The following is a 25,432-nucleotide window of genomic DNA, read 5'->3' on the forward strand; positions in this document are numbered from 1 at the left end:
GTTTTTTCTTTGCTATTAAGTCTGACGTCAAATAACCACTACTAGTTCTTGTTGAAACATGAATTACTGATTACTTATATTTTAGAAACTCCATCTATTGAATCAGGAAAAGCTCAAATAGTACGTGAAATTCAAGAATCAGTAGTCATAGAAACGATACAGACTCAAAAACCAATCGATGAAATTCCTGAAATAGAAAAACCAATAGAAGGTAAGTTGTAGGAGATCATGTCGAAAATTTCAATTCTTCATTAATAAATATATTTCCTCAAAATAGTTACAGAAAAGACAGAGATAAAAGAAGCAATAGAAACGTTTGAAGAAGAGACCCCGAAGAAAAGAATCGTCAAAAAGAAAATAGTCAAGAAACCAAAAAGTGACACACTTGGTTCCACAGAAATCCTTTTTGTAGAAGAAGAAGAAATAGAACCTCAAAAATCATCAGTTATTTCTGAAGATATTGAAGAATTACCAGAAGACGTGCAAGTTATCGAATCTATTGAAGATGGTGTCCCGAAGAAAACTATATTGAAGAAACGAGTCATTAAAAAAATAAAAAAAGGTGTCCAAGAGACCCTAGAAATACTAACAGTACAAGAGGAAGGTAAAGAACCTCAAACATCCGTATCAGTATACGAAGAAGATGAGAAACCTAAAGAAGAAATTACGTACGTAGAGGAACTACCAGAAGAAGTTAAAATCATGGAAACCATCGATGAAGGAAAAGTAAAAACAACGAAAGTAACTAAACGTGTTATTAGAAAACAAAAAGGTAAAAAGCAAGAAACAACAGAAATTTCAACCGTTGAAGAAGATGGCAAAATGCTAGAACCTACAGTTACTATTACTGAAATTGAACAACGAGAAGAAGAACTACAATCAACAAAACCAACAACGCAAGAAACAACAATTGTAGAAGAATTGCCCGAAACAATAACCGTTGCTGAAATTGACACCAAGGAAGGTCCAAAGACGAAAATAATCAAAAAGAAAGTTTTTAGAAAACAAAAAGGCGACAAGAAAGAGTTAACTCAAATCGTAACTGTAACAGAAGAAGGAAAAGAGCCACAAACATCTATAATGATCAGCGAAGAACCCATCGAAGAAGAAACAACGAAACCAATTATTGTAGAGCTACCCGAAGAAGTAACAGTAGCCGAAACTATCGAAGATGGAGTTCCAAGAAAAACTGTAACCAAAAAACGTACGATAAAGAAACGAAAAGGTGATAAACAAGAAGTAACAGAAATACTAACTGTCCAAGAAGAAGATAAAAAACCTGAAACCACCATAACAGTAGTGGAATTACCTGAAATTATCGAGGAAGTTCCAAAAGAACAGGGTATTGAAAAACAGATAAAAAAGAAGATTATAAAGAAACAAAAAGACGATAAAGAAATTAAAGTAGTAGAAGAAGAAGAAGAAGCTAAAGTCCCACAAGAAACAGTTATCGTTGAAGATGTTAAAGAAACGAAAACTATAAAGAAAAAGATTAAAAAGAAACCCAAAGAAACCGAACCAACATTAATAACGGAAGACAATATTTTGATAGTTCCCACATTATCTCAGAAAGAAACAACCGAAGGGGTTGAGGAAATGATTCAAATCGAACTTCTGAAGAAAGCGTTAGCTTTACCGACAGTGGAAGTTGCCCATAGGGAAAACGAAGTTGTTGTTATCGGCAAACCCGAAGTATTACAAGAACTACCCGAACACGTTCAAATTATAGAAATAGAAGATGAAAATGGTAAACCTCTGACGAAAACTGTAAGGAAAAGAATTTTGAAAAAGAAAAAAGATGACAAAACCGAAATAACAGAAATACGTACAATAGAAGTAGAAGGAAAGCAACCACAGACGTCAATTGTAATAGAAGAAGTTGTTGAGGAAGAGCAACCAGAAGATATGCCAACTACCGTAGTTATTGAGATGCCAGAAGAAGTTGAAACTAAAATAGAGGATGATAAAAAAGTGACAATCAAAAAGAAAATAATGAAAAAACGTAAGGGTCATGACAAAGAAGAAGTAACGGAAATTATAACTAGAGAAGAAGAAGGTGAAAAACCACAAACCACGGTGGTAATTCAAGAAATTATCGTACCAGAAGAAGATTTAACTATCGACGAATCTGAATATGTAATAGAACTTCCCGAAGACGTAAAAATAATAGAAAAACTAACACCAACAGGTATCGAAAAAAGTACTGTCAAGCATAGAACCATAAAACATCGTAAAGGAAACAAATTACATACTACAAATATTGTTACAAAAGAGGAAGAAGGTAAAGAACCCCAAACCTCAGTTGTAATTGATGAGGAAGACGTATTTGAAGAAATTCTTTCACATACGTTCGTAATACCAGAAATAGTTATAGAAGAACTTCCTTCGGAAGTAAAAATAATCGAACAAACAGATAAACAAGGTAAACCAAATAAACAAGTAGTCGAAAAGAGAACGCTGAAGAAACGAAAAGGTAGCAAAGATGAGATAATCAAAATAGAAATAGTACAAGAAGAAGATAAAAAACCTCAGGGATCAGTAACTATAGAAGAAATTGATGTAACAGAAGAAGTATCTTCTTTACCATCTTATATTGAAGAAAGTCCCGAAGAAGTTACAGTTATCGAACATATAGATAAACATGGCGTACCTAAAAAACAAATTTCTAAAAAGAAAGTTATTAAAAAAATAACAGGAAATAAAGAAGAAACTACTGAAATTTTCTCGGTAACAGAAGAGGGTGAACTTCCTAAAACTACAGTTATTGTAGAAGAACACGAATTATCGTCGGAACAACTTTTAACGATACCTTCAGTAACAAGTTGCATACCATCTTACATAGAAGAGCTACCAGAAGAAGTAGTTATAACCAAAAGTGAAGTACATGAAGGAGAACCAACGAAAAAGATAATAAAAAGAAGATTCAAAAAACCTAAAGCGACAAAAGACGAAATAATAGAAATCCTTTGTATAGAAGAAGAAGGAAAAGAACCACAATATAGTATAGTGTTAGAGGAAGAACAAGAAATAGCGGAAATACCTAAAGTAAAGAAAATTAAAAAGAAGAAACCTAAAGAAGAGAAACTACTAGAAGAACAAATGGTAGAAGTAGAAGAGGTAACAAAAGAAGATTCTTCAATTATCGAAATAGAAGATCAAGATGAAGAAGAAGATCAATTGAAGAAACCGAAAATTAAAAAGGTGAAAAAGAAAAAACCTTCAGGAGCACAACCGATAGAAGACACCCCATCAGAAGAGATATCTGAGGAAAAGAAACCCAAGAAACTTAGAAGGGAACTATCGGTACTTATGCCTATAGAAAGGAAAGAAATTCAAGCACAAAAAGTTAAAGTAGTAGAATCGAAAGATGTTCCATTATTTGGGGATATCAAATTGAAAAAACCAAAAATAGTACAAAGAAAGGAGGATAAAGTTAAAAAACCGAAATTCCTATTGAAAAGTAGAATCGATTTTATTCGGTTTCCACCTGAAACGGAATCGGAAAGTTTACCGAGAATATCGATATTAGAACCTGTTTATAGAGATAATGGAGTTTTATCACGTAATGTTAAAGAAGCTGAAAAGGTACCGAAAACAAAGAAGAGAAGACTTAGAGATAAGGACGTTGATATGAAAAATCTAGAAAAATTAGATCTAGAACTTGATGAACTGAAAAAGAAAGAATTAGAAAAAGTCGATGACGTATTCAAATATGAAGCTAAACCAAAATCAAAACCGGTTTCCGAAGAAGAACCTAAACAAATTATTAAAAAGAAAGGTAAAATACCAGAAAAAGAAGACATTGATGAACAAGTTAAATTAAAAGCAGTACCAGAGAAACCTACTGAAAAAGAAGAAGATTCTGAAAAACCAGTTATTAAGAAAGTTCCTTCTGGAGATAAACCTAAAGTGAAAGAAGAAGAAGACACGCGCGACAAATTGAAATTTGAACCTTACGACATAGAACGAGAAAATGTCGAATTAGAAAAACCAGAGCGTATTGAAGAAGAAAAAGATACAATCGAACAACCAACACCAGAAATGAAGAAAGTACCTAAGAAGAAGAAAGTTAAAATTCCTCCAGAAACAGAAGAAATCACTCTTATAAAAGGAACACCAAAACAAAAAGAAGAACCTGACGAAAGTGATATAAATCTTAAATATAAACAGAAACCTAAACCTGAACCTATACCTGAAGATATAACTCTAAAACCATTCAAAAAAGACGAAGAAAAAGAAGAAATGAAACCGGATATCGATGATACTTTGAAACTTCCTCAAATTCCTACTGTAGAAGAAGAAGAAATAATCGAAACCGTTAAACAGAAAGAACCTACCAAGAAAAAAGTCAAAAAGATTAAACCAAAAACGATAGAACCTTCAGTTGAAGAAATTAAAGTACCAGATGAAGAAAAAGACGAAGAAATTGACGAAACCGAAACTGTTCTAGAAGAAACAGTGGATGAAATATTACCAGACAAGGAAGAAATACCAATAGAAGAAGGAATAACTGAAAAAGAAAAAATTAAAAAGAAAACGATTATTAAGAAAAAGAAGGTAAAGGAAACAGATAAAGCAGCAGATGAAATTCCAGAGGATATGAAACCGTTAGAAAAAGAGGAAATGAAACCTGATACTGATGATACATCGAAACTTCCCCAAATTCCTTCTGTAGAAGAAAAAGAAATAATCGACACTGTGGAACAAAAAGAGCCCACTAAGAAAAAAGTTAAAAAGATGAGATCAAAATCGAAAGAGTCTTCAGCTGAAGAAATTAAATCACCTGAAGAGTTGCCGGTAGAAGAAAAAGTCGAGGAATTTCCGATAGAAGAAATTAAAGAAGTTGAAACCGAAACTCTCGTGGAAGAAACAGTGGATGAAGTCTTACCACAAGACGAAAACGAAGGAACAACTGAAAAAGAGAAAATTAAAAAGAAAACAATAATCAAGAAAAAGAAGGTGAAAGAAGCAACCAAGGCAGCAGATTCAGTACCAGAGGAAGTAAAACCTTTAGAAAAAGACGAAAAACCAGAAAAATTACAACTCAAAGTTGAAATCACTCCAACCAAAGTCCAACATTCGGTTGTAACAACTCTCGATGAACCAGTAAAACTTGGGGAAATTAAATTGAAGAAACCCAAAATACCCACAAAAATAGAACCAAAAACCACCAAGGTACCTAAATTTTTACTTAAAAGTAGGATAGTCCACGTACCCTTCCCGCCTGAGCACGAGGCTCAAACTATCCCCATAATCAAAGAACTTCCTCCTGTATATAGAGATAATGGAGTTTTATCGAGAAATATCAAAGACGCTGAAAAGGTTCCAAAGAAAAAACGTATAAAAGTTAAAGATATAGAACGAGAAATAAAATCGTTGGAAGAATTAGATAAAGATTTTGAAGAATCTAAAAAACAACTTGAAAAGGTAGACGAAGAATATAAAACGCCTAAAAAACCAAAAGAAAAGCCTGAAATTACCGAAGAAGAACCGAAAAAGATTCAAATCGGAAAAGGAAAATTACCTGAGGAAAAACCACAAGAAGAACCGATAAAACTTAAGAAAATAATTAAAAAACCTTCCGAAGAAGAAACACCAGAAGTAATAAAAGTTCCTAAAGGTACAGAAGATAAACCTGCTTCCAGAGTTATAGACGATAAAGAATCTCCTAATTTGGAACCATTTATACCCAAAGATTTTGATAAAGAGGATACAGAATTAGAAAAGTATATTCCACGAGCATTCGAAGAAGAAACTGATCAGAAATTACCCGAAACTGTTTCTAAGAAACCGAAAAAACCAAAGAAAAAAGCAGAACCTGAAACTGAAGAACATCAACTGGAAATGGGTAAAGGTAAACCAAAAGATGTAGAAGATGTACCAGAAATTGACAAAAAATATAAACAGAAACCAAAGCCCGAAGAAAGCCCAGAAAAAATTACACTCAAACCATTTAAGAAAGAAGATGATAACGAAATTTATACAGTAACTGTAGAAGAACCCAAGGAACCACTCAAATCCGCAGTAGAATACATAGAAGCAGAAGAAGAGGAAGATGTTATAACAAAGAAAAAGGTTATAAGAAAAATCAAAAAGCCAAAATCAAAATCTAAAGATGAAGTTCCAAATGAAGAAGAAAAGTCGATAGAACCTTTTATGCTGGAAGAAGAAAAAGTAGATGATACAAAGCAGCAAATTCCTACAGAAGATAAGTCTACAGTAGAAGAAGAGGAAGAAAAATTGAAAGATAAGTCTACAGTAGAAGAAGAGGAAGAAAAATTGAAACCTGAACAGCAGGATATAGAAAAATACGAAATGCCGATTTCTCAACTTGAAGAGGATAAAATTGATGAGCTAAAAGTAGAGGAAGAGCCTCGTAAAGTGAAAAAAGCTAAAGTTAAGAAACCAAAAGTGGAAGCAGTTGACGAAGCAATTCCTGAAAAGCCTGTACGCGTCTCGATTGAACGTATACCTGTACAAAAGGCACAAATACCAACTATCAGTGAAATAATTCCAGAGTTTGCCGAAATAAAACTAAAGAAACCTAAAGCGGTTAAACAAGATATAAAACCTAAGAAAATTGTACCGAAAGTTTTACTGAAGAGTAGAATAGATTACATAGATTTCCCACCTTTGAATGAGAAAGAATGCAAACCAATAATCACTGAATTAGAGCCGGTTTATAGAGAAAATGGAGTTTTATCTAGAAATGTAGAAGAAGCGAAAAAGGTTAAACCTAAAAAGAAGAAAGTAGTGAGAGTGAAGGAATTAGAAAAATTAGATAAAGAATTTGAAGAGCTAAAGAAAGCGGAACCGGAACAAGTAGATGAAGCTTATAGAAAGAAACCCAAGGTCATTAAGAAACCTGTTAAACCAGTTCTTATGAAAATTGTTAGAATCGAAGTTATAGCACAGAAACCAAAAATAATAGAAATAAAAGAAGAACCTATCAATCTCGCCGATATTAAACTGAAAAAGTCTAAAGCTCCCCAGAAAAAAGAAGAAAAGAGTGTAACTATTCCGAAACTTAAATTGAAAAGCAGAATAAACTGGATCGATTTCCCACCTCTATCAGAAATATTACAGAAACTTCAGATAACTGAATTAAACGCTGTAAGGGAAAATGGCATACTTTCCCGTAATATAGAAGAAGCGAAGAAATTGAAGAAAATAAAACGTAAAGTGAAACCAAAAGAAGAAGAACCCGAAAAAATCGAATTGGAAAAAGTGGATTTGGAAATAGAAAAACCGGAAAAACCTGCACCGAAAGAACCAGAAGAACCGGCGAAATTCACACGAACTCCCAAAGAACCTGCTGCACACGAAGAAGAACCTTCAGTTACAATTAAAATAGGTAAAGGAAAAGTACCAGATGCTCCTGAAATTCCAGATGAGAATATTACTCTGAAGAAAACACCTGGAAAGCCTAAACCGGAAGAAGAGACCGAAAAAGAAAAACCAAAACCGAAGCCGAAAGATGAAGAAAAAATACCAGATAAATTAGAACAAAAAGAAATTAAAGACAAAATAGATTTCGAACCGTTCGATATAGATCGAAACGATATAGAAAAAGAAGAATACGTACCACCGGAAGAAGAAAAGGAAGAAGAAGAAAAACCTCCAAAAGATAAAACAAAATATGTTAAAAAGAAGAAGACCAAACCACTTCCAGAAACTGAAGAATTTTTATTACAAAAAGGTATACCTAAACAACCCGAAGAGGAACAACCGGAAGAAGTTAAATTCAGAATTCCTAAAAAAGATAAACCTGAAGATACTCCCGAAGGAATAAAATTAAAACCATTCAAAAAACAGGACGACCAAGAAGTGTTGTATATAAAAGAAGAAATTCCAGATAAGCCTACTCAAACCGTTATTTATATTAAAGATGACGAAGAAGAAGAGAGTGATATTGATATAGATTTAGACAAAATTAAAAAGAAAGTTATTAAAAAGAAACGTACTAAAAAACCAGAACCTTCTATTTCAAGCGAAGAAAAACCACAAGAAGAATCACCAGAAGAAAAGATAAGCGAAGAAACACCTTTAGAAGTTCCCATTGATACTGAAACTACTTCAGTTGAAGAAAAGATCGAAAAACCAGAACAAGAAAAACCAATCGTTCCAATAAAAAAACAAGAAGACGAAAAGAAAGATGTTGTATCAGAAACTCCAAAAGAACCTGAAAAATTAGATGAAATTAAACTTAAAAAACCAAAACCGAAGCCGAAAGTAGTTGAAAAACCAAAAGAAAAGAAAGAATTGAAACCAAGGTTGAAGAGTAGAATAAATTACGTGGATTATCCACCGACTTTACATACTCTAAAAATAACAGAGCTCAATACAATAAGAGGCACTGGAGAGATATCAAGAAACGTAAAAGAAGCGGAAAAAACGTTGAAAACCAAGAGGCGTAAGCTCAAAGAAGTAGAAAAAGAACCTACAGATCTAGAAAAATTGGACTTGGAATTTGAAGAACTGAAGAAAAATAAACCAGAAACAGTAGACGATATATATCGGTATGAAAAGAAAGAAAAGGAAACACCACAAGAACCTGAAGTAACTTTACCTCTAAAGAAACAAAAAGGGAAAATCCCTAAAGAAGAAGAACAATCAGAAGAAGTTAAGCTTAAAAGTAAACCTTCCAAAGAAGAAGAAACTCTACAAGAAGAAACGGTTAAAGAGGAAAAACCACAACCGGAAGAAAGTAAAGTGAGTGAAAAGAAACCAGAAACACTTATTGAAAAAATACCTTTCGAACCATACGATATCGATAGGAAGTCTCCAGAAAAAGAAGATTTAGATCTTCCAGAAATCGACAAAGCTAAACCGGAAAAACCTAAAAAGAAGAAATCTAAACAAAAACCAGAAGATAAGGACAAACCCGGTGAAGAGCCCGAACAAATCGTTCTCGTCAAAGGAAAACCAAAAGAAACTAGTCCAGAAAAGGAAGCCGATATTAAATTCAGAATACCTGAAAAAGAGGAACCTGAGTCTAAAGAAGAAATAATCCAAGAAGTTGAAATTAGTAAAAAACCAGAAGATAGCAGAGTAGAGGAAGAAACTGAGAATGATATCATTATTCCTGGTACTAAAACTGTTGAAGAAACAGAAATGATAGAAACCGAAAAAGTATCAATAAAATTGAAGAAAAAACCGAAGAAAAAACCTGAAGAAACCCCCATAGTCGAAGAAGAAGTACCGGAATCGCCTAAAGTGGAAGAACCACAAGAAGAAACAGAAATTCAATACAAACCTGAAGGTGAAATCAAAAAGGAAGATGAAAAAGGGAATGAAATCCTCCTAAAGCCTAAGAGGGAAGAGACTGAAGATGTTACAATCAAGAAAAAACGAACGAAACCTAAAAAGAAAACTGTGGAAGAAGCAGAAATAACCATTAAAAAACTCGTTCCTCTTCCTCAAGATGAAACTAAAGAAGATGAAACCGTAGAAGTAGAAATTTTAATCAAACCGAAACCAGAACTTCAGCCAGAAACTGTAGAAGAGGTTGAAGCTGAAGTTGTACTTAAACCTAAACTTGACGAAAAGGAAGAGGTCACGATAAAAAAACCGAAGTTCAAACCTAAAAAAGAAGATGAAGGAAGCGATGAAATTGTAGTTAAGAAACTTGCTCCTAAAGAAGAAGTAACAGAAGAAACTAATGTCGAATCTGAAGTCATAATAAAGCCCAAACCGAAAGTAGAAGAAGCACCAGAAACAATTGAAGAGGTTGAGGCAGAAATAACAATTAAACCCAAACTTGTCGAAGAACAAGACAAAGAAGAGGTTACTATCAAGAAGCCCAAGACTAAACCAAAGAAAAAAGATGAAGGCGAAGATAATATTACTGTTAAAAAATTCGTTCCAGTACCAAAAGAAGAAGAAGAGGTTCCTACTGTCGAATCTGAGGTTATAATTAAGCCCAAGCCGAAAGTAGAAGAAGCAGTTGAAGAGGTTGAAGCAGTAGTAACGATAAAACCCAAACCTGACGAAGAACAGGACAAAGAAGAGGTTACTATTAAGAAACCCAAGACTAAGCCTAAGAAAAAAGATGAGGGAGAAGATAAGATTACTGTTAAAAAATTCGTTCCAGGACCCAAAGACGAAGAAGAAGAGGTTCCTACTGTTGAATCTGAAGTTATAATTAAGCCCAAGCCTAAAGTAAAAGAAGCACCAGAAGTTGTTGAAGAGGTTGAAACAGAAATAACTTTACAACCCAAACCAGACGAAGAACAAGACAAAGAAGAGGTTACTATTAAGAAGCCCAAGACTGAACCAAAGAAAAAAGATGAAGGCGAAGATAAGATTACTGTTAAAAAATTCGTTCCAGTACCAAAAGAAGAAGAAGAGGTTCCTACTGTCGAATCTGAAGTCACAATAAAGTCCAAACCCAAAGTAGACGAAACACCAGAAACTATTGAAGAGGTTGAAGCAGAAATAACGATAAAACCCACACCTGAGGAAGAAAAGAGTACAGAAGAGGTTACTATCAAGAAGCCCAAGACTAAACCAAAGAAAAAAGATGAAGGCGAAGATAAGATTACTGTTAAAAAATTCGTTCCAGTACCAAAAGAAGAAGAAGGGGTTCCTACTGTCGAATCTGAGGTTATAATTAAGCCCAAGCCGAAAGTACAAGAAGCCCCAGAAGCAGTTGAAGAGGTTGAAGCAGGAGTAACGATAAAACCCAAACCTGACGAAGAACAGGACAAAGAAGAGGTTACTATTAAGAAACCCAAGACTAAGCCTAAGAAAAAAGATGAGGGAGAAGATAAAATAACTGTCAAAAAGTTTATTCCAGTACCCAAAGAGGAAGAAGAAGTTCCTACTGTCGAATCTGAAGTTATAATTAAGCCCAAGCCTAAAGTAAAAGAAGCACCAAAAGTTGTTGAAGAGGTTGAAGCAGAAATAACTTTACAACCCAAACCAGACGAAGAACAAGACAAAGAAGAGGTTACTATTAAGAAGCCCAGGACTAAACCAAAGAAAGAAGATGAAGGCGAAGATAAGATTACTGTTAAAAAATTCGTTCCAGGACCCAAAGACGAAAAAGAAGAGGTTCCTACTGACGAATCTGAGGTCATAATAAAGCCCAAGCCCAAAGTAGACGAAACACGAGAAACTATAGATGAGGTTGAGGCTGAAATAACGATAAAACCCAAACCTGAGGAAGAAAAGAGCACAGAAGAGGTTACTATTAAGAAGCCTAAGACCAAGCCTAAGAAAGAAGATGAAGACAAAGATGAACTAACGATCAAAAAATATATCCCTGAGCTGCAGCCTGAAGGTGAGGAAGAGGTAAAAGTACAAATCAAAAAACCAAAATCTAAGAAGAAAAGTAAACCTGTGATAGAGGAGGAAGCAGAAATAACGATTGAGGTAAAACCAACAGTAGAAGAAGACACTGAAATTACAATACAAAAAACAAAAGATACTCCCAAATTTAAAGACGAAGAAGAAGATGCTATCACGATTAAAAAGCATGTGCCTGTGACAGAAGATGAAGTTACAGTACCGAAACAAGTATCAGATGACGAAGAGGCCGAGCTAAAATTGAAACCTGCAAAGAAAACTCCCGTAGGCGAAGAAAAAGACGAAATTACAATTAAAAAATACGAAATCGTCGATGACAAACCATTAGAAGAAACAGATGAAAGAACTGAAGTAATCATCAAGAAGAAACCGAAAGAGAAGTTACCTGAACAGGAAGATACCGAAGCCGAAATTACTATGAAACCTAAAGAAGAGCCGGAAAATGTCGAAGAAAACGTGGAAATAAAGGTTAAGAAACCAGTACGAAAAACACCTTCCGTTGAAGAGCAATCTGATGAATTAACTGTTCAAAGATTGAAACCAGTTAGGAAACCATCTCAACCGGAAGTTCCAGATATAGCAGAAATAGAAACTGTTACATTTAGACCAAAAACAACGAAAACAAAAGAAGACGTCGAAACGGAATTCAAAATATCCCTCGACGAATACGCAGAAGAAGAAATATCTCTATCGACAAAAGTGAAATTGAAGAAACAAAAACCACTAACATATTCCGAAGAAACAACTGAAGATACTGTTAAAATCACGCAAGAAATTGAAAACGAAGGACCGACTATTGAAGAAATAATCGATGAACCTGAAGAAGAAGTTCCCGAAGACGATGATATCTCGGAAAGTTTCCATATCTCTTTCAAACGAAGACCTTCCAGGAAATACTCAGTCGTGGAAGAAAATGAAGAAGAAGTCAGTTTCAAGACACCAATCAAACAAGTCGATTATGAAGAAGAGGGCGAGGGCAATTTCACAATTAAACCAAAAAGAAAGGAATCTGTAATATTCGACGAAGGTAATTTCAATACTCATACATTTTATTTATTTAATTATTTATTGATTTTTCCAAATAGAAGCAGTTTCTCTAAGCATAACGAAAGAAAAAGAAGTAGTTGAAGAGGTTATACACGAAGAAGAAGTTGAAGTAGGAGACGTTTATTATTCAATCACCATCTACGACGCTGAAGCCGATCAGGCAATCGATATGGTAGAAGGTGAAAAGGTTTACGTTATCGAAAACCCAGATTCGGATTGGTGGTTAGTGAAGAAACATTTGACAGAAGAAACCGGATGGGTTCCTGCTAAAATACTGATGAAAGAAGAACAATATCAGCAATACGTACAGAGAAAATTAAACGAGAAAATTGATAAACTCCCCGTGTTTGAAAGTAAGTACTGATCAAAAATTTCCGAAAATACCCCGTGACATCTTTTATGTTCTTATTTTCAGAGCCTAAATCGAAAGAAAAGGCTTCAGCCCCCAAATTTATCAAGAAGCTTGAACCAATCATAACTCCGGACGGATACACCGTACAATTTGAATGTAAAGTAGAAGGATTCCCTCGACCACAAGTGACTTGGTTCAGACAAACTCATATAATCAAAACAACACAAGATTTCCAAATGTATTACGACGACGATAACGTAGCTACACTTATAATAAGAGAAGTATTCCCGGAAGACGCCGGAACTTTCACTTGCGTGGCTAAAAATTCCGCCGGTTTCGCTTCCAGTACCACAGAATTAATCGTCGAAGGACCTTTATCATCTCACGCTTCAGATTTAACTTCTATTTCGCGAAAAAGTTTATCTCGTACTTCTTCTTTCGCTGATATACTCGAAGGTGTTCCGCCTACTTTTGCCAAGAAACCTAAACCACAATGTATACCAGAAGAAACAGACGTCGAAGTAGAAAGTACCCTAGTCGGTGTACCGGAACCTGAAATCAAATGGTACTGCAACGGCAAGAAATTATCAACAAAGAAAAACGTTATAATTATAACTACATCGGAAACTTATACTTACAAAACTATTTTGAAGATAAAAAAAGTGGAAAAGAAGCAAGAAGGAAGATACAAGATTGTAGCGAAGAATAGAGAAGGTGAAGCTTCCGTAGAATTCACTCTTAAAGTTACAACGAAGAGCAAAGAACCTCCTGAATTATTATCGCCGTTGGAATCACTTACCGTAAGAAAAGGAGAACCCGTAAAACTGTCAACTGTCATATCTGGTAATCCAGAACCAACTATCGAGTGGTTTAAAGATGGTAAACCGTTGAGTAAACCGTTATACAAAAAATACGATAATACCTACACCGTTAATATTACAAAAAGTACTTTATCAGATACTGGTAAATACACAGTTAGAGCCACGAATTCTTTAGGTTATGTAGAAACCACTGCGAGTGTTACCGTTGAAGGTAAATTATTTTGTTTTCATCTGTATTATTATAACTGCTTCTGCTTAATTATTGAATATTTTGTAGTTTCTCCGCTATGCTTTAGTATTTGGATAAGGAATCAAAGGAAGAATTCGAAAATCGATGCTTTTGCTTTGTAGGCTTCGTCTAATAAACCATCTGCAAGTAAATGAAGAAGATCTGCCTGCAATTTTGAGCTTTAGATTACCAAAGAATGCTTCTATAGTTGGCTGCTATATTTACATTATTTCTAAATAAATTATTTTTTTTTTAATAATTAACATTAATTTTCCAAACTGCACTGTGTATTTATCTAACAAAGATTATTTATGAAAAAAATACCTCGTAGTGAAGTACGGGATGTTGTATTTTCAAATAAAACAACATTTTAAGTGATTTAAATTGATTATTGATGCTGTCGAATGTTTTTTAGGTATCTATAAAAATGAGGTAAAATTATTGATTTATTTTCACTTTTCTGATTGAATTATGATTATAAAATGTATCATTGCTTAAAATTCATAATTTCATATTGTCCCCATATATTAAAATGTTCATATTTTAAACTTATTAATATTATAAATTATTTTTTTACGTTTAATAACAAAAAAATCATGTTTTTATTCACAACAATACTTAAAAAATAGTCTTAACATCGATAGATAATCATAACCTTACCTAACCTGTACATGTGGTCCTTCGAGCCGGATGTTAACAAGGTTTTTCTAGATTTCTAAAAATTTCAAAAATAGAGAATCAGGAAGTATCTAAAGTGTTCTAGACAGGCATGAAACGTCAGATTATTGATTAGTACGACCCTGGTGTTTCTTTATATGACCTAAATCCTTTCTCATCGATATATTTCGCTTTTGTAGCTTATTATGGAACTTGTTTTGAAGATAATAATATTTTAATTATAATTACAGATTATCCTGAAGACCAGGAACCACCGTTGTTCGTTGAACGTTTCGAAGAACAAACAGTACCGCAGAAATCTCCTCTCACATTAAAAGCCAAAGTGACAGGCCAACCAATCCCCGAAGTTTATTGGTTACGTAATAATGAACCGTTGGAACCATCCGATAGAATTAAAATATTATTCGATGGCGAAAACGTAGAATTGAAAATAAACGAAACCAATTCGGAATTAGATTCAGGAGACTATAAATGCGTAGCTGTGAATAATGCAGGAAAAGCTTCTCATGGTGCTAAAATATCCATCGAGGTAGATACAGTTAAATTTACAAAAGAACTTGAAGAAATTTACGAAACCGTAGAAAGAAAAACATTAGAAATGGAATGTGAAACTTCCCATTCGGTTAGAACGAAATGGTGGTTTAACAACACAGAAATTAGTGGAATGGATCACCGCGTCGTTTCCCAAGATGGTCGTACTCATAAATTAATAATTAAAAATATCAATAAAAACGATGAAGGTACTTATAAATGTACGGTTAAAAATCAAAAAACTGAAACAAAAGTAAAAGTAGAACAATGTAAATTAGAGTTCGTTAAGAAACTTCAAGATTTAGAAATAACCGAAAAAGACACGGCGGTATTAGAAGTCGAAATAACTTCAGACAGTGCTAATGTCGAATGGTTCAAAGATGGTACGCCTTTAAAAGAAACTGACGATAAATTCGATACAGAAAAACTCGGCGGTGTAAGAAGACTTTTAATCAGAACCACGTCCATTCACGACGAAGGTGAATATAGTTGTAAACTAGTCGACGAAGAATGCAAAGCGGAGGTAACAGTAATTGAATTACCACCGGAAATAATCACACCTCTCAAAGACCAAGTGGTCAATAAGGGAGACAAAACCGTTTTCGAAATCGAACTTTCTAAAGGCGACGCTTTAGCAAGATGGTACAAAGACGGTAAAGAAATACAATTCTCCGAACACGTTCAACTTTCTATAGACGGTAAAAGACAAAAATTGAAAATATACAAAACAGAAACAGAAGACGAAGGTAATTATTCCTGCGAATTGGGTACGCAATCATCAAAAGCTAAACTCACCGTACAAGTACCGACTTGTACGTTTATCAGACCTCTACCAGAAATTACGATTGTACCAATCAACACCGATGCCGAATTCGAAGTAGAACTTTCTAAAGAAGACGTAGAAGTTACTTGGTACAGAAAATCAGAACGTATTGAAAAATCCTCAAGATATTCCATCATTAAAGAAGGTAGAATAAGAAGATTGATTGTACGTAAGACTACTTTCGAAGACGAATATGAATATTCATGTACCGTGGATAAATATCAACTTAGAACTTCTTCAAAATTGAAAATCGGAGGTAAGTTTAAAATAAAAACGGACAAAACGTTTTAAAAAGTTTTTATTAGTTATGTTTAAAAATTGACTGACTGTTTAAAAATTATATCAATACATTAAAGTCGACACTTAATTTGGTACTTCAAATTTTGTTCTGGGCTTCATCTCCAACCTAAGTTACTTTAAGGTTTTTTCGATGATGGAATCGGGGGCGTTCATAATAGTTCCAGGAGCTTTATTCTGAAACCTTCGAAGGTTTTTAATATAAATTAACTTGCAATACCTTAGAACTGGATACCACAGGTCCGTATGGGTTTAATCTACCAATCAGGTAGCTCAATTTTTCTGAATTTAATACTAAGTTGTTTCCCCTTTATCATGTTAATTCCCTATCTACGTTAGGCTTGAATTTCTACTTTGATTGGTATGCAAAAATTGCTGTGTCATCAACAAATTTTCCTACTTCTGTTTTCCTCATATTTGGTAGATCAGAAACATAAATTAAATAGAGTCTAGGTCCAAGTATATTTTCTTGTGGTACTGAATTGACTGGGTGTAATCCCGTAGGTTTATCTTGCTAAATATTTCATGAATACATTAGAGTCGACACTTAATTTGGTAATTTGGTATTTAATATTTTGTTCTTGATTTCATCTCCAACGTAAGTTACGTCAAGGTTTTTTCGATGATGGAATCGGGGGCGTTCATAATAGTTCCAGGAGCTTTATTCTGAAACCTTCGAAGGTTTTTAATATAAATTAACTTGCAATACCTTAGAACTGGATACCACAGGTCCGTATGGGTTTAATCTACCAATCAGGTAGCTCAATTTTTCTGAATTTAATACTAAGTTGTTTCCCCTTTATCATGTTAATTCCCTATCTACGTTAGGCTTGAATTTCTACTTTGATTGGTATGCAAAAATTGCTGTGTCATCAACAAATTTTCCTACTTCTGTTTTCCTCATATTTGGTAGATCAGAAACATAAATTAAATAGAGTCTAGGTCCAAGTATATTTTCTTGTGGTACTGAATTGACTGGGTGTAATCCCGTAGGTTTATCTTGCTAAATATTTCATGAATACATTAGAGTCGACACTTAATTTGGTAATTTGGTATTTAATATTTTGTTCTTGATTTCATCTCCAACGTAAGTTACTTCAAGGTTTTTTCGATGATGGAATCGGGGGCGTTCATAATAGTTTCAAGAGCTTTATTCTGAAACCTTCGGAGGTTTTTAATGTTAAATTAACTTAGTAGTACCTTATGTTTATCTTGCCTTGCAAAGAAATGTATATACTCCAAATATGAATTTAATATCAGAGGTTTGGCTGATGTTTAGAAACGTTCCTGAGACAAAAATTATTCGTTGGTCTGATATAACAGGTATGAGTCATTTGAGGATTATCTAGTATCATTATCCCTATCAAATTATTCCTTGTGAAGGTCTACCATAAATTGAAAAAAACTATAAAAAAGTCTTCCCTACATAAACCTCTTTATATATGACGTTTATTTCTAGATAAACCGTCTCCACCGAGAGGACCTCTGGAAATATCTGGAATGACAGATACTTCCTTTACCATCCAATGGCAACCATCGGAAAACGATGGTGGTTCACCTATAATAGAATACATTGTTGAAATGAAGGAGGCTAAATCTAAAACGGTTTTCAAAAAACTTGGGGCTACAAAAGGAGAAATTACCAACTTCCCTATCAACTATTTGGATAAAGGACATGGCTACAATTTCAAAATTACAGCTAGAAATGCTATAGGTGTTAGTGAACCTTATTTACCAGAAGATACGATAATAGCCGGATCCAGAATAAGTAAGTTTTTTTTTATAATTTTTTCACTAACAATGCTTATAATTTATCTATAAAAAAAAGCTTCTCTCTACTAAGACGCTTGTTATCTTTAACGCTTCGTTGCTTTAACACTTTGCTTTGCTTCAAATGCAGGAATTAACTATCAGTTTGATAAAACTGACGAAACGCTGTACTGCTTACTAGGAATATTCCCGCCGACTAAATTAGAACATAGAAGTAAGTACTTCAACTTATCAATGATTTTTTTTTCAAAACACGTTTTTTCTAGCACCTCCATCGCCTCCTATCAACCTCAAGATTAAAAACTTGACAAGTAGAAGTGCTACGCTTACCTGGGAACCACCAGAAAATAACGGCGGTACCGAAATAACTGGTTATGTCGTGGAAAAGAAACTAGAATACATGCCTAAATGGGAAAAAGTATTCACTTTAGAAGCTTTTTCTTTAGAATATACTTTCGAAAATCTAAAAGAGAAGAGCGATTACATATTCAGGGTGTACGCCGAAAATTGCGTCGGACTTAGCCCTCCAGCTAATTCGGAAGTTGTACAAATGCGAACGCTTGCCAGTAAGTTAATCGACGAAGAAACTAGAAACAATTTAATTATCTAATTTTATTACAGCTGTGCCTTCGCCTCCTACTCCGCCATTGGAAATAAGAACAATCGGTCCTAACGCTATAGTAGTAGAATGGGGTATACCAGAATCAGATGGAGGTTCTCCTCTTCTTGGTTATAACGTCGCTATCAGAGACACGAAGAAAACGATGTGGATGGAAATCGGACGTGTACCGAAGGGCGTACAAAAATTCACTATAAGAGATTTGCAAGAAGATCACGAATATATGATCAGAATATTTGCCAAGAATGAAATTGGACTCAGTGAACCTCTTGAATCTGATGAACCTTTCAAAGTACTCCCGTCTGGAGGTAAATAATTGTTTCTAATAAATAAATCTTGTTTAATATCGCGTGCTTACTTAAATTTAGTTCTACAGTACAGTGCTTTTTTTCGCCCAACTCCTGGTGTTGTTTTTCAAATTTTTCTCGTAAGCTTTTCCCTCTTTTTCATTCTACTCTCCTTCTATATATCTTTTTTGTTGCTCTTTCTTCATTCATTAGCTCCAGATATACAAGCCACTATATTCGCCTGATCTAGATACTCAATCATTAACAAATACCATCAATCGCCACTAGCTAGCATCTCTAATATTCTCCTGTCTTCAATCTTCTACTGATAGATCAACTATTTGTAGTTTTTTTCTGTATATATATTCTGAAATAACAGGCGATAAGCTGTATCCACCCCATTTTACACAAAGATTTAGGGCTGCGACCTTACAAAATCCATTTGGTGCAAGAATTGAAGCCTCGAGATGCTAGTCAGAGGCTTGACTTCGTTGGCTTTCGAACGTGTATCATCGGATGAAATTCATTATTATCTCGATCTATTTGCAAGACGGGCTCGACAGAAATGAAATAAAGACACTTGGCATGAGACAAGCAAGACACATGTAGATAGACCTTCTGCGTCCCACGTCAAACAATTACTGCAACTATGAATGACCTGTACTCAAAGGAGCACGGTTTAAAGACTTGGACAAGCCTAATTATATCAAAGGGTTCTCCTGAGCGACTTTTCAAAGGACATCGACTTTTGATAACGACAAATGGGGCACGACGGGTCTAACCAACTAAGCACAATTACCAAAAAATATATTTTTTTTTAGATACGGATCAAGAAGACTTCAAGGAAGCGACTGATAGAGAACCCACTTCGTACAGCACTGAAACCTCGACTTCTTGGTTGAGAGATAACAGCATGGACGCGGATATTCATTCTTATTCCAAAGGGACTTTATTAAAGAAAGACGAATATTTCTTCCGCATTTGGTGCTACGCTACGAAATTATTTAAATAAGAAAAAGAAGAAGACTTAATTTGCTGTAACAAGATGTATATATTCACTCATATTAAGACTATTTTTAGATTTTTGATACTGATGATGACTTTGTATAAAAAAAATCTTAAATATATTCGCGTTGATATCTAAAAACTGAAAAGGGTTTCAATATTATTCGATTAAATATATTTAAATTGATGTTAATAAAGTGTAAACCCTTTTGAGTTTTTGTTAAACGAGCTGCAATGTTTTTAAAAAATTGAAATCAACTCGAATGTATTTAAGGATCACTTAGGATACTGTGATACTGAAAATGATTCTGCGAAAAAAAGCAGTGAGCCTATTTACGACTATTTTTTTTGTTGTATAAATATTTATCCCTATAAAAGAATTTTTGATTTAAAATTTTATGGGCAGTTGTTTTTGTTTGGTTATTATATTAATAATGTTTATATTGTTTATGCTGTGCACTATTCGAGTTTAATATTTCATTGTTAATTTTTTTAATTCTTGTCAAGATATTGACGTCGTCGTTAAATATGAGAGAAAATATAGGTGCAATTATTAACAATATTATCGACGATTTCAATATATTGTTAGGAATAAACGAAATTTTAAAAACATGTCTTTTATTGTACTCATCTCCCATATCCCATAAAAAATTCAAAAACACGAATTTGAATTGTATAACAAGAGATCTACAATCGATTATATATATATCAGTTATTCACTTTGTTCGAATAAAATCTTGTTCAAAAATCGATTCTTCTTCAATTATTAGCATCTTACGGTATCGTGTGAACTACAAATACCAAAAGTCGTTATTCGAAATTATCTGTCAATGAGTTCGATTAAAATTGATTCACGAAAACAATCGTCTGTCAATTCGCTGCATTCGAATGAAATCAGTTCACGAAATCGCTCTTCCAACGATTTTTTATTTAATTCGCTATGGCAAATACATGAAATCGAGAAAATAATCGGCCTTTTCCGTTTTATTTATTAACTACAATCGAATGAAATCATATCATATAGAAAAAGTTTCAAATAATCGATTCTCTTTCAATTATAAGCATTTTATGGTGGATAACATATTAGAACAGGATCGGCTTCGCGATTTATGTCAGTGGACAGGTTAGTAACAATATAAATTTTGTTAGAAAAGGAAGAGGCGTATGAAATAAAAACATAGGAAGAAATAGAAACCAATTTATTTGCGATTATATATGCGTAAAACAGTGTACAAATGAATAAAAACTTTAATTTCTTTATAACATTCAAATTAAGAATTATATGAGTAAAAACATCAAATATATGGCTTTAGAACGGTTTTTCATACTGATAAACCAGCTTTTTGACGGCATTTTTGCATAAGAGCTCGAAGCATGAATTGTTTTCTCGACAAGCTCCTTACTTGTCTCAAAAATACGTCCAAATCTATGACGCCGCACCTCAGAGCTTCCCCCATGTAATAAATCGTATCTTCTAGTGCCGCCTCTTCAGCAAATGCTGTCAACAACCTAGAATTTTTTTTACCAACTAAAATATTGAGTCATGGACGTTATTATTAGCAGGAATATGTTCCAGTAATGGTAGAAATGCATAGGAATGTTGTAATGTACTAAAATGGGGCATACGAGAAAAATAACACGTCATATATTGATTCCATAGTTTCAATGTACCAAAATACAAAATAATCGCAAATCTAACGTGCCAATTCACACTCCTCAAGAAAAAACATGAAAAGGTAATAACCATAAAGCCATAAAAGGCTGACTGTGTGCAGATATTTCGCAGTGAGAAATTGGGGACGTAGCTCGAATATCTTGCTTGAATTGACCAAACATCACATATGAGGCAGTGGTTTGAGGTACTACAACTAGTCTGAACACCACGAGGAACGAAATCATAAACAAAACGTGCGCTAGAAGTGATTCTTCCACCTCTATGTCACTCTAAAGGATTTAATAATGAAAAACGACCAAAGGAAAATGATGAACTTGGGACACGCATCAGGACGAAATACCGAGCTTTGAGAAAAAAGATTTACCACAAAATTTAGCTGTAGAAGCAATCGAGATGAAAACACCATACGATAAATGGTAAATACCATAAAATGGTATGAAAATGGTCCTAAAATGGTTCCGAAATAGCAGATTTTATTGTATATAACAGATTTGTCCGGAGGTTTCCATGATAGCACCATGAATTCCAAAAATTTATTACGGTTTCCATGAGATTATGGAAAAACTTGTCTCCTATAACAAATTTTTCAACACGTTCACTGCCTGGCACTTTAATAGTATCATCAACAAGATTATGTCGCTCCAAATATCATAAGAGTAGTTTTTCTGAACAATTTGAAAGGTGGAAGAGATGATATTAAACAGCCACCAAGATTTCCAGATTTTGGACTACTCGATTTTTTGGAAAATTGAAAAAAAAGCGAAAAATTACGTTAAATCCTCTTTCATTAATGTGAACCTGGAAATAAATGAGATTTTTTCGAGGGAGACTAGAGGATATACATTTTGTTTCCGAAATTGGGAGTTGTAAATAAAAAATTTCCATATCACGATATTAAAACTCACTGTTTATATAAAGGAGCTGTAGTTGTAACGGCATCATCGACGTCTATCGACTCCTGATTACTTATTCTTTCGATCGCCTTATCCAATTCCTGTTCCTTATCTTGCAACATCGTAATATTTTTATCCAAATCGTTCTAAAAAGCAAATCTCCTAAATACAAGCCCTAAATTCCGAAAAAAAAACAACTGATAAAAAACCTTTTCTTTTTCCAAACGACTAAGTATATTATCCAACTTGACTTTCCCTTGTTTCAATTCCTCTTGGGTACGTTTCAAAGTCTCCAATTCGGCCTGATTCTGCTGGAATTGCTCCTTCATCCTCCTCAACAATCTTTCCTCCAAAGCAGTCAATAATGACTCCCTTATATGTTCTTCTTTTATAGTGCCTGTACCCGATTGAGGTACTGAGCCTCCGAAATTATTATTATTTGGAAAAGGGAAAGGATAATTCATATGTCTAACGGGTTGCGGGGGATAAGGAGGACAATTGAAACCTGCAGATAGACCGTAAACAGGAGCAGGATTCGGAGGCATATTATAACCTCCAACCGGTTGGGGCATAAACGCTAAAAGAATAAAATGTTCCATAAAAAAATTTTTTAGTGAATTTCGTATTAAATACTCACGATTTGACGGGGGGTAAACGTTGTCTTTGACTTTAGCGAAAACGGGGGGATGATCGCCGAACGTAACTATTAGAACTTGAATTAAACCTAACAAATCTGACTCGTTCTGGAAAGAAGATTTAAGTTTACATATAATTTGCGAATTTTGATTGGTTAAGGTCGACGCCCGCGTAACGGCGACCGTTCGGTGTAATTACCGCGTGAAAATACCATTACTTCAAAGTGTACATAATGATGATTTTATTAAAAATTGATCTATGTTATAAAAAATAACCATTACGTCAACCAAACAATAAATAATTGAATACCAAAAGATTTCCAATTAATATTCTTTATTGAAACAAATATTTCGTAAAGAAACAAGTAATGTCGACAACACGATGTTATTAACGCGTGAAATCACCTTTATTTCAAATTATACGTCAATATAATTTATATTTCACGAAAAATTGAGAAAGTTTAAATGAAATGAAATTCAAATGAATAATGTCCATTCGAAGATTTGCGGTACCGGACCGGTACGGTTGCGTATGAATCGACCTTACACCATATATTATAACTATTACTTTTTAGTGACACCTCTTAAATTCTTTTCATTTCAAAAATGAAATAGTCGTGTTTTTCATCACAATTAACGAGTTTTTTTTCAACCAAAACAAAAAAAATACAAAACCAAAAGATCTTATAAAATTGAAATGAATTATTAACATAAACCAATCAAAATTAAATAAAAACTGAAATATTCGAAAGAAATTAATATGAAATAAAAAAGATTATAGTAAAATAGTACTTACCGGTACCCAATCATGTAAATAAGGTAAATATATTTTCCCACTTTGATCTACAAACATGGATACTTTTATGGACATATCCATAGTGGGTTTTACATAACATATGGGAGCGTTTAAGGGATGAGTGTCCATTAACCAAATGCATATAGGTATATTGTATAAGTTACCTTTGTATCGCACTGGAATGGTACCGCTCAAATTTACAAGTTCCATTCTAACACCATCATTAAAAACTTAAATTAAATTTAAAACAATACATTTATGATAAACAACTATAAATACTCACTGTAAGTGTTTTGTTCTGGATGTAAACCTTTATATTGTTGATTAACACTCATTATTTCCCTGTAAGCCAGATCAGGATTGTGATACTAAAAAAACATATGAAATTAAATCTGAAAGAAACTTTATACTATTATATTCACATTTTTTTTCATATATTTTAATAGTTTTGACATATTCGTATTATTCATTAGACGTATCCTAAGAATGAAAGTTAATAAACAAAGTATAAAATCACCATATTTATAAATTTAATATCTTATCTTTATTATATACATATATATAATCTAATTGTTCTTTGTTACTATCATTTTATCTGTATTTTCAATGATATAATCAAAAAATCTAAACGAAATTAACATTATTATTAGTGATTATCAAAATGTTAATTATCAATAAGAAAAGTTGTCTTACAACTGATAACCAGCTCCTTAATCTGTCACTATCCACCATTTTAAATAATAGAATATATTAATTCGACTTTACTCAACGAGATATATTCACTTTAGTAATAATCAAAGCTACGTAAAAACAAACAAAATTTACACTTATTACTTGAATAAGAATATTATTGGAATGACATTTCATGAATCAGTTCTTCTTTTCGTATAACATAGATTGGCCTTTTACTTGTTCGTTTTTGAAGCAACCTATCAATGAAAAAATTTTGCTAACAATTTTTGATTATTAATTTAAAACAATACGTCGTGGAGAAATAATTATATTGTTATTTGCATCATAATTCTATATTTTTATTGAATACATAATAACATCCGTATCTATTGCTACGAATTGCTGTTCATTAATGGTATTTAAAATTATTAAGTATCATATTCAAACAATATTTAGAATATCGATTGAAAATTTCATTAAAATATCTCATTTAAGTGTTAAAATACGTTTAAGCTTTTATAGAGGTGGGAATATGTACTCATACTAATTAGAAAATAGGTAAAACTGTCATAAAAATATTTTTTTATGTAATATTATGGTGGAGGTCAAAAAATTGAGTAAAGGAGAACTTCTCAATCTATCAATTGTCATTATTTAAAGAAAATTACAAAGTGTTGTATATTGGTTTTATTAGGGAGGGGTACGAAGATTTATTATTAAATTTAATTAAGAATTAAGTACCTAGCATATTTAATTTCGTCATTTTGTTGACCTTATTACTTCTGATTCATAAATTTATGTTTGTATATGACTTAAAAATTGACTAATTCTTATAGTATTGTTGTAATAAAGTTCCTTTTTTCATTCTACCCCACTAATAATGCATTTATGTTTCAAACTTGTTTTGTTGTAATAAAATGTTTGGATAATTAAAACCAACCAATAAAATACAAGAATTAACTAACTTTATACTGACATACTTTTTATATCTC

General features: G+C 33.3%; 2 protein-coding genes across 6 annotated transcripts in view; one reads left to right on the top strand and one right to left on the bottom strand.

Annotated features, from left to right (window-relative positions):
• LOC130441960 (titin) overlaps positions 1 to 20,379 on the top strand; it is a 159,229-nt gene extending 138,850 nt beyond the window's left edge. Inside the window, exons 26-35 of one of the 2 annotated variants that reach the window (XM_056775887.1) lie at positions 86 to 211; positions 278 to 12,337; positions 12,396 to 12,710; positions 12,773 to 13,741; positions 14,668 to 16,047; positions 17,548 to 17,856; positions 17,989 to 18,072; positions 18,125 to 18,424; positions 18,480 to 18,785; positions 19,586 to 20,379. In XM_056775887.1, coding sequence (XP_056631865.1) covers positions 86 to 211; positions 278 to 12,337; positions 12,396 to 12,710; positions 12,773 to 13,741; positions 14,668 to 16,047; positions 17,548 to 17,856; positions 17,989 to 18,072; positions 18,125 to 18,424; positions 18,480 to 18,785; positions 19,586 to 19,776 — 16,040 coding nt within the window. In that variant the 3' untranslated portion in view covers positions 19,777 to 20,379. The remainder of the gene's footprint in view (positions 1 to 85; positions 212 to 277; positions 12,338 to 12,395; positions 12,711 to 12,772; positions 13,742 to 14,667; positions 16,048 to 17,547; positions 17,857 to 17,988; positions 18,073 to 18,124; positions 18,425 to 18,479; positions 18,786 to 19,585) is intronic. The other variant, XM_056775888.1, reaches the window with a different exon arrangement.
• A 572-nt stretch (positions 20,380 to 20,951) lies between these two features.
• LOC130441961 (tumor susceptibility gene 101 protein) lies at positions 20,952 to 24,653 on the bottom strand. Of its 4 annotated transcripts, none has more exons than XM_056775892.1 (7): positions 24,462 to 24,653; positions 24,052 to 24,136; positions 23,769 to 23,998; positions 22,975 to 23,080; positions 22,547 to 22,914; positions 22,350 to 22,483; positions 20,952 to 21,278 (listed from the first exon to the last, which is right to left on the bottom strand). In XM_056775892.1, the coding sequence occupies exons 1-7, from the start codon at positions 24,498 to 24,500 to the stop codon at positions 21,092 to 21,094; spliced, it is 1,149 nt and encodes a 382-aa protein (XP_056631870.1). In that variant the 5' UTR covers positions 24,501 to 24,653; the 3' UTR covers positions 20,952 to 21,091. The 4 variants fall into 4 exon arrangements, with proteins under 4 accessions (XP_056631870.1, XP_056631869.1, XP_056631867.1 ...); XM_056775891.1 differs by lacking the exon at positions 24,462 to 24,653 and adding an exon at positions 24,191 to 24,376 and having other exon boundaries at positions 20,953 to 21,278; XM_056775889.1 differs by lacking the exon at positions 24,462 to 24,653 and adding an exon at positions 24,191 to 24,382 and having other exon boundaries at positions 20,954 to 21,278; positions 22,547 to 23,080.
• Between the last annotated feature and the right edge of the window lie 779 nt (positions 24,654 to 25,432).

Source organism: Diorhabda sublineata, chromosome 3, assembly GCF_026230105.1.
Source record: "Diorhabda sublineata isolate icDioSubl1.1 chromosome 3, icDioSubl1.1, whole genome shotgun sequence".
In the NCBI taxonomy this organism is placed as follows: Eukaryota; Metazoa; Arthropoda; class Insecta; order Coleoptera; family Chrysomelidae; genus Diorhabda; species Diorhabda sublineata.